The sequence below is a fragment of the Asparagus officinalis genome, chromosome 4, assembly GCF_001876935.1.
Source record: "Asparagus officinalis chromosome 4, Aspof.V1, whole genome shotgun sequence".
Classification (NCBI taxonomy): Eukaryota; Viridiplantae; Streptophyta; class Magnoliopsida; order Asparagales; family Asparagaceae; genus Asparagus; species Asparagus officinalis.
The window spans coordinates 141795297-141813941 of record NC_033797.1 but is presented as its reverse complement, the minus strand read 5'-3'; the positions used below and the strand labels follow the sequence as shown (position 1 = coordinate 141813941).

At 38.1% G+C, this 18645-nt stretch overlaps 1 protein-coding gene across 1 annotated transcript; it reads right to left on the bottom strand.

The window, feature by feature from the left end:
* On the bottom strand, window positions 1550–18204 carry LOC109839595 (tetraspanin-19). Its single transcript, XM_020408083.1, has 7 exons — window positions 18073–18204; window positions 17814–17978; window positions 6544–6643; window positions 3212–3292; window positions 3011–3115; window positions 1931–2122; window positions 1550–1847 (listed from the first exon to the last, which is right to left on the bottom strand). Exons 2-7 carry the CDS (start codon window positions 17969–17971, stop codon window positions 1833–1835), a joined length of 651 nt encoding a protein of 216 aa, XP_020263672.1. The 5' UTR covers window positions 17972–17978; window positions 18073–18204; the 3' UTR covers window positions 1550–1832.

The following is an 18645-nucleotide window of genomic DNA, read 5'->3' as shown; positions in this document are numbered from 1 at the left end:
TAAAAATATTACTGTAATTTCCTTTCGCCTAGAAAGACCATGACTTCTTGACATTTCTGTTGAGAATGGCCGGCTAATCGATTTAGTTATTTTGAATTTCAAAATTTTGAAAATTAAATCGAAGATATAATTTTCTTAAATTGAACCGAACCACCGAAATTCGGTCTGTTCGACCGGTTTAATCGGTTTGCACCTATTTATGCTCACCTCCACCACCACATGAGGTCATTAGTTTTCATTAATGATTTTGATATTTTTTTGAACAGTTGTGTTATTTCTATCAATGTTTTGGTACGGATGTGAGAATGATGGATGGAGGCGGACCTTAATTGTCTGCTAATAAATATAAGTGCACTCATTTTTATCATCATCATTCTAATTAATAATATCAAGAAAGTAGCACGGTAATGATGTTCCTATTAGCACTTTCAAAAAGTAATGCTGATAAATTCTACTTGCTAACAAAATAGGAGAAATTTTAAAAACTGACCCCTTTATAGCTTTATTCAATAAAATCGATCCATTTTAGACTTATTTACAAAAATCGACCCAGTTTTAATTAGATCAAAGGATTTCTTTCTAATTAATCGGGGATGCCAATTCTAACTCTTATTTGGGGGAATAACTACTTTGAAAATTTCATAACTGCTTCACCAAATTCAACAGAGATGTGTTCGATATGAAGAAGAATTAAGGTTCTGTACTAATAATTAGGATTAATTTATACATTATAGAGCGTGTTTAGTATGAATGTACGAACTCTTACGATTACTGTAGCCCTTAGATTTTACTGCTTTGTTGCTTTCATTTGGGCTATTCGTCTCCTATTTATCCAAGTAAAAGGTTGTGATTTCTTCATGCCGTGTCTGGCTTCTACCCCTCTATTCAAATGGGAGAACCCAAGTTTTACTGTTCATGCTACAGTAAATATTAATACATCGTTTTAAAAGGAAAAATATTGTAACAGAGGCGGGAACTATAGTGTTCTTTGAAAATACTATAACATTAATACTGTAGCACGGGGTATACTGTAATAATTTAAAAACGCGTGATGCTGTAGCAATTCAAAAGGAAAAATATTTTGTACCTACCCTCCTATCAAATCAAACATTAAAAGAAAATCATTTGATACTATGAACGTCTTTCACCTTTAATGGTATGGGTAGAGCCCTTTAAAAATGTTGGTGGAAGATCACTTTCTTTACAGAGTGGCGATATCATCCTATACACAACAAGAGTGGATGACATATTTCACACAGGGTCATGAAATTTATCGTGAGACATTGAGAGTTTCATACATTGATACAAAGTTCTAACCACACTTGGGATATTCCATATCGATTGTACTGATTTAGAATTGATAGTATCATGACCTGTGTCGCTATCTCCGCCCCCGATATGATCTATAGATCCAGAAAGCAAAAGAAAAAGTTGGGCGACAGAATAATAAGAGACGGTTCAGGAAAGTTATGAATAAATACTGGATGATGATGAGGAAGCACAATTATGCTTCCCATGGTTTAGAGGAAGCTTGCTCTTTAGAGTGTAATGAAGCAACTCGTGCCAAGCATAAACCTTTAAACATCAATGACAATTTCTGCAATACTATAAAGCAGGGAGATCAGATTTCTCGCCTTCGTTTTCTTTATCTACTAAAATGCTATACACGTAACAATTTCATCATAGTTAATAAAACAACCAATCTAACATTTAAAGCATGTAATCTCCTCCACAGAGCACGATAGTACATTCCAAACTACATGATACGTATGTACACAGTGAAATATCATGGAACATCATGAGGTACCCCCAAGTGAACCCTTTGAAGAGACTTAACCTCTGCTAACCTGAAGGAAACACAGATCTATCAATGGATTTGTGCAAGTGATACATGCAGACGATTGTTAAGAGTAATATTGATTACCATCACCTTTTCTTTTATTCTCGTGGTCCAAGAATCATTACGGACCGCAGGATGCGGATCGATAACATATGGGGTGTACTGCACCTGGTTTCTGAGGAGTGGGAGCCTTGCAGGTACGTACTCATCGTCGCTGTCGTAGAAGCTGCCCTGGTCTGGACCAAGAGCTCTGAGAACCATAGCTAGGAAGATAGAGAACGCCTACAATAAGTATAGAAGGCATGATGGTTGTTATTATGGCAATCTTGTTTATTATTCATGAGGAGAAATGAGAGTAGAAGGTATAATTCACAAAAGTTATGTGAGCAAAATGACATGTTTAATTTGCATTTTAAGAGCCAAAAGGTATAGAATGAGATTTGTAAAATGATATGTAGTTTTTAGGTAATTACAACAACAAGAAAGCCTCTATCCCAAACTTTTGTGATATGCTACATGAATATTATTCTTCCATCCATTATGGAAGATCTCCTCTGTAAGTTAATTATTATCATATCCATCTTAATTGCTTCATCAACCAAGTCCTTTTGATGTATCTCTAGTCCTCTTTGCCACATTAACCTATCCTCTTAGCTGATTATAGAACAAAAATTCAATCATATATCCATACGCTTATGGCTTTTTATGATTTAGCTTATGATACAAGGCTGTCAATTTACATGCCTAACCAGGCTACGAAAAGCCACATAGACACTGAGACAGATGGTACGACCAATATATTAACACTCGAGGGAAAATATTGCTCTGGCAGGTAAAAGGCTAAAAGCTCCTAAGAAGAGACGGGGGAAGAAAAAATTTATGCAATTTCAGAGTTGTTGCACTTAGAACCAATTACTTAGGTATATTTGGCGAGGGAAGGAACAAATCATGAAGATGCTTTCTCTCATGCAGAAAAGTGATAAAAAGGAAAAAAATAATTGTTTCTCCTTGAAAGTATTCAAGTAAAAAATATATCCGCATTTGTTCCCAAGCCTGTCACGTCAATCAAAAGAGATATAAGTGACCAATAAAGGGACGATCAATAGTAAGAATAATGGGCTTAATAGACTTGATAGTGTTTTCCTTAAAATTGTTTGAATAATAACATACCTGTACACCAACGATACCCAAGCCAATCCATTTGCACATTTCAAAGTTTGATTTCACAAAATTCTTCAACTCGTTGAATCTCCCTGTATCATCCTTTGGGAAATCCTGATGTCGGAATTTAAAACCAAATTTATAACTACATAATTTCGTAGACATGTGATACGACAAAAATGACAGAGCAATGGAAGATATCATGGGTACCTCTTCCCAGTTCCTATTCAAAAATATGTCTGCGGTTACAGCAGCCTCCAGCATAATGAGCAAAAAGACAAATACCATGTACTATATAGTTCACATCAAGGTTAAGGAAAACAAGTAAAATTGTCTTTCTCAGGTTAAAAGTTCCCATAGACAGTAATATGGTACCTTACCTAGGCCTTAATTATACTCGAGAAAAAAGACACACTAATCAATGAATAAATTGAGTTACTGGGGTGAGAACTTTCATTTAAAACTAATGCTTGCTAGGTTGGCTCAGTGTCAAACATCACCAATCCACAATTTAATTAGTAGATAATATAGAACTCTCTTGAACATAGGATAGAATTAGGCCTTGAATTTCTGTAAGAGTATGTTGTCATATAGTTATTGATAGAGTTATGTCTCCTCCGAATTTTCAACAGTGATGTGTCTATCCATTGGGTTGCAAACATCTCACAGCAATCTAAAGAATTACCAATTTGAAAATAATAAGATCACAATTGTACAAACTTATGAAACAAATCAGTGCGAAGAGTAATAAGTCATTGGCCAAGTATGATATCTTCTTGATTGAGTATATGACATGCAATAAATTAGCCGAGTAGTGATAGATGGTATCGTGACATTTGACATCGAAGAACCTAAGCTGTTGACAACTTCATCACAAGCATCAGCTATGCCTTCTGGGTCTTGTTTCAAGCAGAAGACTTCATGGAAGGCATAGATGGAAATTAACCGGAAGCCCCCAAGACTTGTTGGTCATGTAGTTTAAAATTTTGCAACCAAGGAACAATTCTCCAGAAGTCCCCTAGACTTAGAAAGAAGACGGACTTAATGTCAATACAAAGAGGCACAGATGAGGCCCAATGGCCAACAGAATACATTCAACAAAAGGGAGGACCAAGCAACAAACTGAATCAAGGAGCAAAGTCGCAGTATGATCTTGCAAGTGAACTTCTAGTTCATCAGAATCAAATACGATACTTGTTTGCAATGTTACATTAAACGCTAGGCGCTTCTAGACGTCGGACTTGGCGCCCAGCATTTAATCGCCTAGGCGGGCGCCTAAGCGGTTTTTGGGCATTTTTATTTTTATTTTTTTAATTGTGATACTTGAAGATAAATATATATATACTCAATCAAAGATGCATAAATACTAAAATACTAACACTATTAACTAAATTGTTTGGTTTACCAATTACAATAGCTCTTTATATGATAAATACTAAAATACTAACACTATTAACTAAATTGTTTGGTTTACCAATTACAATAGCTCTTTATATGATTATACTTCTCAACTCAAATTATAAGTTCATCTCAACAGTAAAAAACTCATTCTCAACTCAAATTACTGTTAACTTTTAAGTTACTGTTAAGTTGAAGTTAACAATAAACTTAAACTTAAGTTTACTGTTAACTTAAGTTTACTGTTAACTTAAGTTTACTGTTTACCTAAACTTAAGTTTACCATCAATAAAAAACTTAATATTAACTTAAACTTAAACTTAAGTTTACTGTTAGCTTAAACTTAAGTTTAACTTAAAATATTAACTTAAACTTAAACTTAAGTTTACTGTTAGCTTAAACTTAAGTTTAACTTAAACTTAAACTTAAACTTAAGTTTACTGTTAACTTACACTTCTTAAGTTTAAGTTACTATTGTTAACTAACTTAAATAGATATTTAAGAAGTTACTCTTTACCTTGTTAGTAGTTACAGAAATCGGGGGAGCTCGGCAATGTTACAGAAGGCGCAAGGCAGACTAGGCGTTTGAGCTAGCGCCTAGTGCCTACACCCCTAGGCGTACGCCTAGGCGCTGCCTAGGCGTTTGACTATTTTTAAATTATTTAATTATAATAATTGATAAAAATATGTATTAAATTCATATAAATTTTAAAAAAAAGATAACAATCTTAGTTCCACAATAAATCATGCATACTTAGATACTAAATAGCCAAAACAATAATTAACAAGACTAGAGCCTAAGATGTTTTTTTTTTATTTTTAATTACAATAATTGATAGTGAATGTCAATGTTAAGAAAGCTTAGATGCCGGACTGGTGTCTAGACGGATTTCTTTCTTCATTTAAATGGTGATCGATGAGGTTTTGCTGAAGGTCGGAGGAGGTAGTGGAGGTGTTCATATTTGGAGGTTAATGGAGTTTTGAGGACGTATAGACTACAACACATAAAATTACAACCAATGCCTATAGGGTGTAATCCACATAAGCAGACAATGCTCCCCTAAACACTCGTAAAATCTAGGTGGGCAGCCTAAATACTGCCTAGGCGTTAGGTGCTAGTTAGGCGGCCTAGGTACCGCCTAAGCCTAGGCGTACGTCTAAGCGGACTAGGCGGAGGTTTTTTAAAACAGTGCTTGTTTGGAATAATAATTGCAAAACATTATCGATTAAGGTTATTTTTTCCTCAAAGCCGTGAATAATACTCAAAAAAGTGTTAAGGGGTTTCTCCAAAAGCTAAAAAAATTTGCACTAGATTCACACTCCACATATTTCTGGTAGCAAGGTAGGAAGAATAATTATGACTAGAGAGAAGGAACAGTGGGAAGTGTTGAAGAAAAAAAACATAGCATATAAGTTGAAGCCTTCACAACACTTTTTGTTTGTTAGTAGGAAACATAGCACAAGAGTTCATCGAGTGCAACCTTAGTTCTTCAATCTGAACACAAAGTTCGCCAAGAAGATCTAGAACAAGTTTGCTTGCAGAAACATGAATAATCATGACTAAGTTGAAAAGAAAACACTGGAAAGTGTCTAAAGATTACGAGGTTCTGACAAAACAATTTTTCTACTGATCAAGAAGGTGTTTGGCCGGGCTTATTCTTATAAGCTTTTAAGCTGTATTAGTTTTGATGGCTTTGGCTTTTACTATAAGCATTGTATAAAAACTTTTTTTAGTAGAATAATAATTTGTTTGGTCAAACCTAGCTTATCTAAGTGAGCTTATAAAATAGTTTTTGATAAGCTGGGGTACACCACCTTAAAATGGGAATTATAAGATGACTTATTTGATATTTTACCAAACAGGTAGATATGAAAAACCAAACTTAAATGCTAGTTTGACCAAAAAATAAGCTCCCCCAAACACCCTCATGAGTAAAAGAAGAAGAATATAGAGGACAAAACTTCAAGAGATCATCAGGAAAATCCAAGCACCCCAAGAGTATCAACTGTAAATATTGTCTTAATACAGTAGAATGCAGAACCACAATTGTCATAATCTACAGAAAATGTTAGTCTTAATCAGAAAAACTAGCAGAAGTGTTTCTTGTAAAGAAGGAGAAAATTTCCTGGTTGCAAAAGGATACACAAGAAAGGCAATGACCATTAGTGGTTTCTGCAGCAATATGACCAGAGCAAGTTATCAAACACAAGGAAACTCCAAGGCCAAGGAAAGTGTAGATAAACCTGCATGTTCACAGATATCATGGAAAATTCAGATTAACTGGTCCAGAAACATCATTTGTTTCCTTAGCTCCTATGACAAGGTCTAATTTTGAATTTCAAGAGCATAGTCATCTTCTAAAAGATGGCAATATCAGATTCCTAGACTCTGATATATCAAATGCTTATCATGTATATGTCTCAAGCTATAATAGAAATATGTATGTTAAATAGTACCTGGACCGCAGTGGACGTTTAGAACAAGAAAATTTCAATTTCTATACTCATACATGATAAGTTTCACTGAATGTATATATGCTTATAAAGACATATTTTAATTGGTTTAGTCATAATAAAAGGATAATTTTAACTTTGACGGAAGCATAAACACATTAAAAAAAAGTGAAGGGATTGAAATGAAAGAAGATTGTATAATGAAGTTGAATACATTCAACAACAAATGTATTATACCAAGGCAATTCCTGAAGTCTAAATACTATTTCATTGAGGTTTAACACTAGTATCTACTACCTACAGTGACAGGCTGACAGCAAACAATTAATGTACTGGAAGCTGTTAAATATGAGTGTAAATGGACATTTAAAATATCTGAATTGGATGGATTCAGATATAGAAACATATCGGACAAATATAACCAGGGAATTCCAGTGTCTGGTTGGAGTTTAACATAATTAATTCACAAAGGTGCCAAATGCTGAGTAATGCATTTGGTGCTGATAAGTAGGCAGATAAATGGATAGAGAAATCTCCAATTTTGATCGATTCAATATAGAAATTTATCTGGCTAATATAATTTTTAGGAGAACTCCAGAGAGTCAAAATATGTTTAACTGGAGTTTAACACTGGTCTCCTGAGTGTCAGAAGAAATATATTGGAAGCTGATAAGTATGGATGTAATTGGATAAAAATATGCAAACTGGGCAAGTGTTAGGTCCCCAAAACAACATATCATGCAGGATTGATATGTACATGTATGTGTACGCATACGCGCACACACGAAACATATACTACACATTATATAATTACTAAATTTAGCTTAATGAAAAATGTAGCTAAAAATAACATTATATAGTTTTATGTTATACAAAGGGCTTTACACAGAAAGGTGGCAGATATTTGGATATTAAACATGCAAAAAGTAATTCTGATAATTTACAATTTCTGAAAGTATTCACCAAAACCAAATCTGGTCAAGATTCTCAACATCTGTTCCCATATTGAATCAAATACAGAATTCAAATTCAACAAGATAACAATTGATTGTTACACGATAGGCAGTTCAATGGGAGCCTAAAGCAAATTATGAGAGTTCTCTTTTAATAAAACAGCTTAGAAAATATGCATGTACATGACAGATTCAAAAGTTAAAACCAGTTTCTGTTTGTTGGAAATTTGAAGTAAAAAGACAATGAAAGAAAAATTGACTTGTATTCCTCTCAAAATCGATTACAATTTGGATTCCGATTACAAAAGAGAGGAGAATGAATTTGATTCTCCCCTTTGTTTAATTCTGGGTTCTTCACGGTGGCGATGAGATGCCTCCCTCGAATGCTCGCGTCGAGTTTGCTTCTCGTTGACGATCCGAACGTCTTGATTCACTGGAACGATGTCTTCTCCTCACGATTTGACGCTGTGGAGAACTTGCGTGGCAAGTTTGAAGATAACTCTTGACGAGTTGATAACTCTGAACGAGTTTTAGAAGAACTTGCAGAGCAAGTTTTGAACTCTGATCGAGTTGATAACTCTGACGAGTTTTAGAAGAACTTGCAGAGCAAGTTTTGAACTCTGATCGAGTTGATAACTCTGACGAGTTTTAACTCTTGAAAAAGAGTTGATTTGAACCGAAAGTTCGTTATAAGCCAAGGCCGAATAATTTCAAAGGCTTCAATAAAAGCCTTCCAAAATGATTCAAGAGCTCCTTCAAGTCGCTGATCTCCAAAGCTCGCCAAAAAGCCAAAAGCCTTCTCTCCCAAGCCAAAATCCCAGCCCGAACTCAGTTGAGTTTTGAGGTATTTATAGGGGATTAAGGGTATAACCGCCCCCTTAAATATCTCCTTAATGGGCTGAGTGGGGTGTAACTGCCCCCTCTTAAACAGCTCCCTACATCGTGGGGAAGACGGTTTTGAAACAGTACTGTTAGTGTTTTGAACGAGTCAAAACGCTGAAAACAGCGTTCTGGGCCTTAACTCTGCGTCTTATTGATGAGACGCAGAGTTAGGCACTTGCTGGGAGTTGAAAACGCAAGGTTCTCTTGCGTTTGGACCTAAACTCTGCGTCTTAAAGATGAGACGCAGAGTTGGGCGCTCGCTGGGAGTCGAAACGCACAGGCCGCATGCGTTTTAGAGATGAACTCTGCGTTTTAGGCTAAAAACGCAGAGTTGGGCCTGTTTAAAGGCTGAAAACGCACAGTTGTGCTGTTTTAGAGATTAACTCTGCGTTTCTAGACTGAAAACGCAGAGTTGAGCCTGTTTAAAGGCTGAAAACGCACAGTTGTGCTGTTTTAGAGATTAACTCTGCGTTTCTAGACTGAAAACGCAGAGTTGAGCCTGTTTAAAGGCTGAAAACGCACAGTTGTGCTGTTTTAGAGATTAACTCTGCGTTTCTAGACTAAAAACGCAGAGTTGAGCCTGTTAACGGCTGAAAACGCACAGTTGTGCTATTTTAGCGATTAACTCTGCGTTTTGATGTTGAAAACGCAGAGTTGAGCATGTGCGCTTTGACTCTGTAATGCAGAGGCGAACCTTAGGCGGGCTTGGCGGGCTTCAGGCTGAGTTCAATGTTCTGACGAAGTCCAGTCTTGCAGACGGACTTCAGAACACAACTTGCTACGAAGAACAGGTCATAACTTTCAAACCGCACGTCAGAATTGGACGAATTACATATGAAAATCGGCTATCTCGACGAGACGGGGCCATCCGAACCAAGCCGAAGGCTTCGGTTCGCTTCCTCCGTTTGGCCAAATTCCTTACGGTTTGAGAGATATCTGCATTCTAATATGAAGAGACCGTCAATTTGTAGTCTCTTTTGCTAGAGCTTTGCACAAATCGTCCTCTTGTAATCTTCGTCTTGGCTTCTTGAAAATATGAGAGTCGTCAGATTATAACTCCCGATGTTGATTGTGAAGGCTATTGAATTGGAGTTTTCATCAGTTGTCGTGAAGGTCCTCAAATTGTAGCCTACTGGAAGTCGTCAGATTGTAACTTCCATCATCGGTGTTTGATGGGGGATCAACTATCTATTGTGATTTTTAGACAGCCTACACAAATCTTATAGATAAAGAAAAACCACAGAAAGGAAATTAGAATACTTTCAATAACTAAAAGTTTGAACAAAAATTGATAGATTTTAGGCAACAAGAGGAACTCTACGTGAAAATCCTCAAATTGTAGCTTTCTGGAAGTCGTCAGATTATAACTTCCATCATCGGTGTTTGATGGGGGATAAGCTATCTATTGTGATTTTTAGACAGCCTACAGAACCCCCTCCAAAGTTTTCGAAAGTTCGCGGTTGACTGGGACGAATTTTCGGAATACTTTGGATCTCAACTCTGATCTTGGACCAATAAAAGAAACACATACAACCAACGAGAATCTTTTTGTAGATTAGAGAAGATAAGAACAAAATCCAACCATACCCATTTTAGTGAAGAAAAACAACAAAAACCCAACAAATTACTACAAAACAACATGTTAGATGCCGTCAGACTCTATAGAAGCAAAAGGAAAACAACAAAACCAATGATACCAAAAATCTAAACTTAGCAAAAATAAAATCTAACAAATGGAGGCTCCCAACTATGTTTGTAGTTACACACATACTATAAAAATTAAAAAAAAACGAAATGAAACAATAATCTAAATATATTAGCATGCCTGCCCCCAACAAATGGGCATCAAAACAAGACAAATGAGCAAGAACAAAAAACTCTCAACCAGCAACCATGTCATACCTTTGAATAGAATCACTCCTAAACGATTTCAGCGGACAAAATATCAGAAATAAAGTCGATTCTATCTCTCAGACATTTAAATTCCTAACCCAGATACAGACTCCCCCAAATAACGAGTTTCTAATCTTGGAATCAATTCCCTCTGCAAGATGCAAGATTAGTGGGTTTTGTCAGAGGTGTATTGTTAACGTGACAAGAATTTGGAGTGATGCAAACTGAATGCATACTCTGTGGGGATGATGATCGTCAGAAGTGTAATGTTAACTCGACGATGTGAAAGATTCGTTACTCTTAATCCAGTGGATTCCAAGTAACCAACCCCCAGTCTTGATGAAGACTTAGCAGGGGAATAAAAAAGAGGTAGACAAGGCACATCACCTAGTGGGGCCCTATCCATGAAGTCTGAATAGAGTCACATCACCAGGTAGGCCATTATCTGATGAGTTTGACTATCAGAGGTAACTGTTAACATGATAGTTGTTGGACCCGCCATCCTACTGAAGAGGATTGACTTCTGTGGCCGTAGTATCTTTCCCTTCTGACTGGGAAGAGTAAGCCTGGTCCAGTTGCTCAGGAGAAGATTGGGCTTGGTCTGATTGCTCAGGTTGATCCTGCCTACTTGGTTCTTCAGCTTTGATCCTGGCAATAATTTTTTGAGCATGCTCGCCTTGAGAGATTAGTTGTCTCCAGGAACGGCATTCTACAACTCCTATTCGAGCTAGGAGGTCGGTTTGTAAGTTGTGTCGACAGGTTTGTACTAGGGTAGACTGTGTCATACCTGTCGGACAACGCAAAGCCATATTTCGAAACCTTTTGACGAAGGCTTTGACTGATTCCCTCTTCTTCTGCTTAGTAGCGAGAAGGGTATGGATGGAGACTTCTGTATCCTCTTCAAAGAATCTTGACAGGAAGAGTCTCTCTAGATCCGCCCACTTTTGGATACAGCCCGCAGGCAGTTTCCTGAACCATTCAAAGGCAATTCCCTTGAGGGTGCCAATGAACAATCGAGCCAGTATGGCATCGTTCGATATTATATTTCCAGTCTGTGACTTGAAATGATAAATATGTTGGTTCGGTGATCCCGTGCCGTCAAAAGTTTGTAGCGTCGGGACCTCGAACTTTGGAGGATAAGGGGCTGCATCCCATTCGGCAGGATAGGGTCTGATAACTCCCTCATCTTGGAGCTCGCTTCTGTTAGCAATGGCTTTAAGGCGGGCTTCCAATTCTTCCATTTTGGCAGACTGAAGATTCTGCTCATTCTCAGTCTCTCTTCCTTCATCAGAGGAAGATTCCAGGCTGTGGGCTTCTTGGTCAGAAGCCGCATCATCAACCACTTTTCCCTTCCCTTTGCTTGTGTGAGGTCGGGATGAAGACGCTTTTCCTCTCCGGGAAGATTCTTGCCTAAGCGGCGAATCTGTCTCTTGAGATTTGGCCTTGTCTGCGACGATTTGAGTCAACATGGCCATGAGTTCATTGATGGCCTCCTGCTGAGATTTGAGCATGGCCTCCTGTTCATCAAGTCTCTTTGAAAGGTCTTCAGAATGTTCTGCCATGTGGATGAAGCTCTCATGCCCAACGAAAGAGCTTGATGATTGGGACTCCGCAATGGCTGAGTGTTCGTCATCGGAATTAGTTTCTCTGGCCAAACTCCGATAGTTGACAGGGGGAATGGCTCCTGTTTGCGTCCGAGTGCGTTGGTAGACTCCTTCAAACTCGTTAGCGATTTCTCTGACGCTTGGAGAATGATCTGTCTCTGACCCGTCGGAACTAAGGGTTGATGATCTCCCTCTACCAACCATGTTAGAAGTGACTCCAAGGTATTCAACCTCTAAAGTCTTCTTCCTGTGATGATGTCGTCGATTATTGAGCAAAACGACATTCGTCGGTCGGTTGAACATCGACAGCAATTCCCGCAAGTCAGAGACTTGGGATGAACCTCTCACAGAGCGTGAGGGTAAAGATGGAACCCCCTGTCCATTAAAGGATGAGACTGGCTCCTGGTGAACATGGATCTTGAGTCCACGTTGATCTTTTTGAACACGACGAATCGCATCGTGTTCTGAAGAAGAAACACGAGGGTCGTGTTCTGTTTTACTAACGCTAGACCGAAGTCTGCGTTTTGTTGATGAAACGCACCTTTGCCGGTTGCGTTTTTGTTGGTTAACGCAGTTTGTAAGTCTGCGTTTTGGATCTTGAACGCACTCCTGAGAGTTGCGTTTTGGTTCTGAAACGCACTCCTGAGAGTTGCGTTCTGCCAAATCAACGCAGTTTTGAAGGCTGCGTTTTGATTGCACAACGCACCACTGAGGGCTGCGTTTGGCATAAACTGAGCCCACTCCTTTAGAGGTAGGGCTGCTCGAGTAATCTCGGCGACTAAAGGAGAGGGTTTCCTTTGGCATAGGAGCAACCTTTGGAGCTTTAGTCTCCTTGGCACCTCTCACAGAGCGTGAGGGTAGAGATGGAACCCCCTGTCCGTTAAAGGATGGGACTGGTTCTTGGTAAACATGAATTTTAAATCCATGTTGATCATTTTGAACACGACGAATCACATCGTGTTCCAAAGAAGGAACACGAGGGTCGTGTTTAGCTTGATTAACGCAAGACCAAAGTCTGCGTTTTGCTAGTGAAACGCAGTCCTGCGATCTGCGTTCGGATTCAGAAACGCACTCCTGAGAGTTGCGTTCAGTTTGTGAAACGCACTCCTGAGAGTTGCGTTTTGGTTCTGGGACGCACTCTTGAGAGTTGCGTTCAGCCAGATCAACGCAGGTTTGATGTCTGCGTTTAAATGATATAACGCACTCCTGAGAGTTGCGTTTGAGTTCTGAAACGCACTCCTGAGAGTTGCGTTTAGCTGGGCTTTTGCAGAGCTCATGTTGAGGCTCATAAACGCGGAGTTCGCGTTGATTGGAGGATCGGCTCTGGAGTCGTGCCAAAGTCGAGACTTCTCCTTTAGGGAGGGGACTGTATGAACAGTGCAACCCCCATGGGAGATAGTCTTTAGATGAGTTGGCTACAACTGGAGCTTTAGTCTCCTCGGAAACTTTGTGGATCTTGCGCATAGCCTTGGGGCTAAAGGATCCGGAGGAGAGGGCCTTCTCAAACTTGGCTTGATCGAACTCGATGATCAGAGTTTCAACGGTCGTTCCAGTGAGATGAACGTCGGATTGCACCACCACTTCTTTGTCAGAGAAGCTAGTCCCCAGCGGAGTCGCCATCTTTTGTTTGTTGGAAATTTGCAGTAAAAAGACAGTGAAAGAAAATTTGACTTGTATTCCTCTCAAAATCAATTACAATTTGGATTCCGATTACAAAAGAGAGGAGAATGAATTTGATTCTCCCCTTTGTTTAATTCTGGGTTCTTCACGGTGGCGATGAGATGCCTCCCTCGAATGCTCGCGTCGAGTTTGCTTCTCGTTGACGATCCGAACGTCTTGATTCACTGGAACGATGTCTTCTCCTCACGATTTGACGCTGTGGAGAACTTGCGTGGCAAGTTTGAAAATAACTCTTAACGAGTTGATAACTCTGAACGAGTTTTAGAAGAACTTGCAGAGCAAGTTTTGAACTCTGATCGAGTTGATAACTCTGACGAGTTTTAGAAGAACTTGCAGAGCAAGTTTTGAACTCTGATCGAGTTGATAACTCTGAACGAGTTTGAACTCTTGAAAAAGAGTTGATTTGAACCGAAAGTCGGTTATAAGCCAAGGGAATGCTCTTGTTGCCGATCTTAAAGATGATCTCTTCTGGTGCTGCCCAAAAAAGAAGCCAAGAGCCGAGAGCCAAAAAGCCAGCCAAAAAGCCAAAAGCCTTCTCCTCCAAGCCAAAATCCCAGCCCAAAAAAGAAGACCCGAACTCAGTTGAGTTTTGAGGTATTTTTATAGGGGATTTAGGGGTGGTAACTGCCCCCTTAATTAGCTCCTTAATGGGCTGAGTGGGGTGTAACTGCCCCCTCTTAAACAGCTCCCTACATCGTGGGGAAGACGGTTTTGAAACAGTACTGTTAGTGTTTTGAACGAGTCAAAACGCTGAAAACAGCGTTCTGGGCCTTAACTCTGCGTCTTATTGATGAGACGCAGAGTTAGGCACTTGCTGGGAGTTGAAAACGCAAGAGGTGAACTCTGCGTTTTGGCATCTGAGACGCAGAGGTGAACTCTGCGTTTTGGACCTGGAACGCAGAGTTGAGTTCTGCATGAACTCTGCGTTTTGAGTTTGGAACACAGCTACGGCCTCTGCGTTTTGAGTCTGGAACGCAGCCACGAACTCTGCGTTTTGAGTTTAGAACGCGGGAACGACCTCTGCGTTTTGAATCTTGGATGCAGAGGTGAGCCTTAGGTGGGCTCGATCAGCTTTAGGCTAAGTCCGATGTTCTGACGAAGTCCAGTCTTGCAGACGGACTTCAGAACACAACTTGCTATGAAGAACAGGTCATAACTTTCAAACCGTACGTCGGAATTGGACGAATTATATATGAAAATCGGCTATCTCGACGAGATGGAGCCATCCGAACCAAGCCAAAAGGCTTCGGTTCGCTTCCTCCGTTTCGCCAAATTCCTCACGGTTTGAGAGATATTTGCATTCTAATATGAAGAGACCGTCAATTTGTAGTCTCTTTTGTTAGAGCGTTGCAAAGATCGTCACCTTGTAACCTTCGTCTTGGCTCCTTGAAAATATGAGAGTCGTCAGATTGTAACTCCCGATGTTGATTGTGAATGCTGTTGAATTAGAGATTTCATCAGTTGTCGTGAAGGTCGTCAGATTGTAGCCTTCTACGTGAAAGTCCTCAAATTGTAGCCTTCTGGAAGTCGTCAGATTGTAACTTCCATCATCGGTGTTTGATGGGGGATCAACTATCTATTGTGATTTTTAGACAGCCTACAGTTTCCATAGATGCACAATGCATAGGAATTTAAAAAAATGAGCGAGTTGGAACACCTTGAAGCTCAATTTCTCTGTCTCATGCTACAATCATAACTGGAGGTAACTGGAGGATGGAGGCTTACTATGCAGTAGCACAGAATTACACTTTGATTCCAGCAGAATTTACATTTAGAAGAAAAGAAATAATAACTGAAAGACTGGAAAATGAAAGTGAAAAAAGTTTGTAATGAAGATAAAAAACAAATGAAAGATTGCTACCGCTAAAAAAAGGTGGGATTAGTCTCCTGCTTATGCCACGGAATAAACAAAAGATATAATTTGAAATTTCAGATCCAAATTATTTAACCAACACAACTGGATGTGCTACATTTTATTATAAAGAAGCTAAATGAATGCTCTTCTTCTCAAGCAAATGTTACAACTTCCTACATGCATAGAAGTTTCTAAGATTGCAACCAACTTTCATGTATGGTCAACGTGCAGTGCATAAAAAATTAAAGAGAATGGATAAGCCATCAATATTGATAAAGATTTTAAATATGGGATATCAGGTTCATACCAAACAGGTATTTTCTGTATTTAGATAGCATATATTGGACGATATACACCGGTGATATGATGCCAAATTTGGGAATTCATATCAGACACTCTCTATCATTGAGGTCGGGAACATGGGACCCCATAGTGAATCGCGGCCCGGGTTCAATTGTCCCGGAATCGTGGTGGAACACATTCCGATTCACAAAATCTAGAGATCAACCAATTAAAATATTGAGCAAAATAGCTCTTTTTCAAAAGAATAAACAACAGATAATGTCAGAAATTAAGCAAATAAAGTATATATACCTTAATTGCAACATGATTCTCACGGTTCTTTTACCATTACTGATATCAACTAGCATATTTCCTAAACTTCACTCTTGCAAAACCTTTGATTCCTACATTTGGGAACCGAATCTAAAACGTACCAGGTTCCTTGGCGTACCATATAACACTACCCCCCTCACACCCAACTCCCAATAAGCGGCGTACCACACTCCTGTACCCGTCCCAAGAACCGAAACGAAATGAGTTCCATGCAACTATGCTCTATATATTCCATATACGATAATTGAGGAACATCCTAGATGTCATTCGACTTGAAATAGTTTGCATTCAAAGACATTTATCCCAATATATCTTTGCAATTAATTGAATCACGATATTGGAAAATATATTTAAGTAAAATTTTAATTAACTCAATAAATTTATTTATCATGATAACTAGCTTTACTACTTATATTGGAATTCAATGCAACTAAGAACTGCCAAAAAAATGGAATGGCAAGTCATGCGACAAAGAACTGCCAAAAAATGGAATTCCCACTTGCAAGACTTAACAGAATAGCTTTATAGAAAGCAAAATTTTAACCAAAACTTAACAAGAAAATTAACCTAAACAAATCAAAAGAAAAGCTTTTTATACCCAAAACTCTCTGCTGAATGGGAGAGTGAGAGATGAACAGAAGAATCCTCTGCTTATGGCTGTTGAACTAGAGAGAGGTGGAGAGAAAAACATAGAGATCGAAAGAGATGGACAAAAGAAGGAAAGCTCTTCGAGAATGCCCCATTACGGCCTCGATAGTGCCTACCAGTTGATTTGAGCTTCCTTCGACTGGCTTTCTGAGGGCAAAGGTCGACCTTGTCTCAGATCAAGATTTTGGTTTACCTCTGCCCTCTTCAAACTAAGACTGAGATGATGCGCAGAAAAAGGGCAGAGAAAATGAATCAAAAAATGTGACAAGTTTTAAGGCAATAATCTGATCGGAACCGATTCGGCAATGGTAAACATCTCTTTTATCAGTCTTCCCTTAGAAAGTAAAATATGAACTTCCACAGGTTAATATCAGTATTTGAAAAGATAAAAAACATAAAGAGGTACATCCATATAAGACACTCTAAAAAAAGATTTCAAAAATAGGATCTAAGCGAAGTAACAAACTAATACTCAGCCTGTCGCCAATTATGCCCAACAATAGAACTAATTTGTGTCACATCATGAAGCATATACTTCAGGCAGAAAATTACTTTTTTTTTGGATAAAAGATTCATGCTAGTGAAGAATAAAACAAATATATAGAAAATGGACTAAGCTCTACTTTCTCAAGCGTTATAAACAAAAAGTGAACCTTTTCTAAATCTAAAGACTGCAGCATTTTCAGTAATCATTGAATGAACCCAAAAGCAATATTTTCAGCAATCATTCCTTCTCAAAATCCCCAACAACTTATAAACCAGAAACAATTACGCTAAAATAATAAAAAAATCATTATTGAAACCAACTAAAATAAGAAATATTCACAAACCATGGAGGATGAGAATCATCCCAGAAGCTACCCGTGTGCTTGTACCAAACCCTAATCATCCAAAGAGAGTAGAGAATCATCCCCAATCCAACAAACCCAATCAAAGAATTCACCAGCTTCAGCAGCGACTGAAGGCAAATCCTCACAAATCCCCCCATTTGGTCCCTAGAATCCAAAAACGAAGAAATCAGAGCACGACCCAGATTGAAAAATTCGATTTTTAAGAAAAATTGTGGAGAAAATTAGAAAAAGATGATACTTTGATTCGTGGGTATTTCAACTTTTCGAATGAGAGAGAACAAAAATCCCCCTCGAGTTTATTATTAGGGATTAAGATCGATGCGCGATTCAGGAATTTTCCTTATAACCCCCCTGAAATACTAAATTTATATTTGTAACTGGAAACAAGTTTAGTCGAATCCTATGGCATCAAATACTGTGATATAATAGTGACATATTTGGATTCTGAGTTATGAATCCAATTCTACTTCACAATGGAATTCGAAAACACCGTAGCATGTGTAAACATGCAAAAATAATTTAAGAAGAATACAATATTAAAAGTATAAATTTGTAAGAAGTTAAATATGTAATTGTAAACGAATAATTATAATCTATCTATATCTATATCTATATTACATATAAAAGAAGATTTGGGTGCTAAAACTCTTAATTACACTTTTTACCCCTCTCAAATTTAATAAATCCAACTTTAATTATTTTGTTTATTAAATTTATCTCAAACTCTCATTCAATTAGTTTTAAATTAAATTAAATTAAATTAAATTAATTGCACATCATCATAATAATAAGATTTAATATTAGTTTTTTA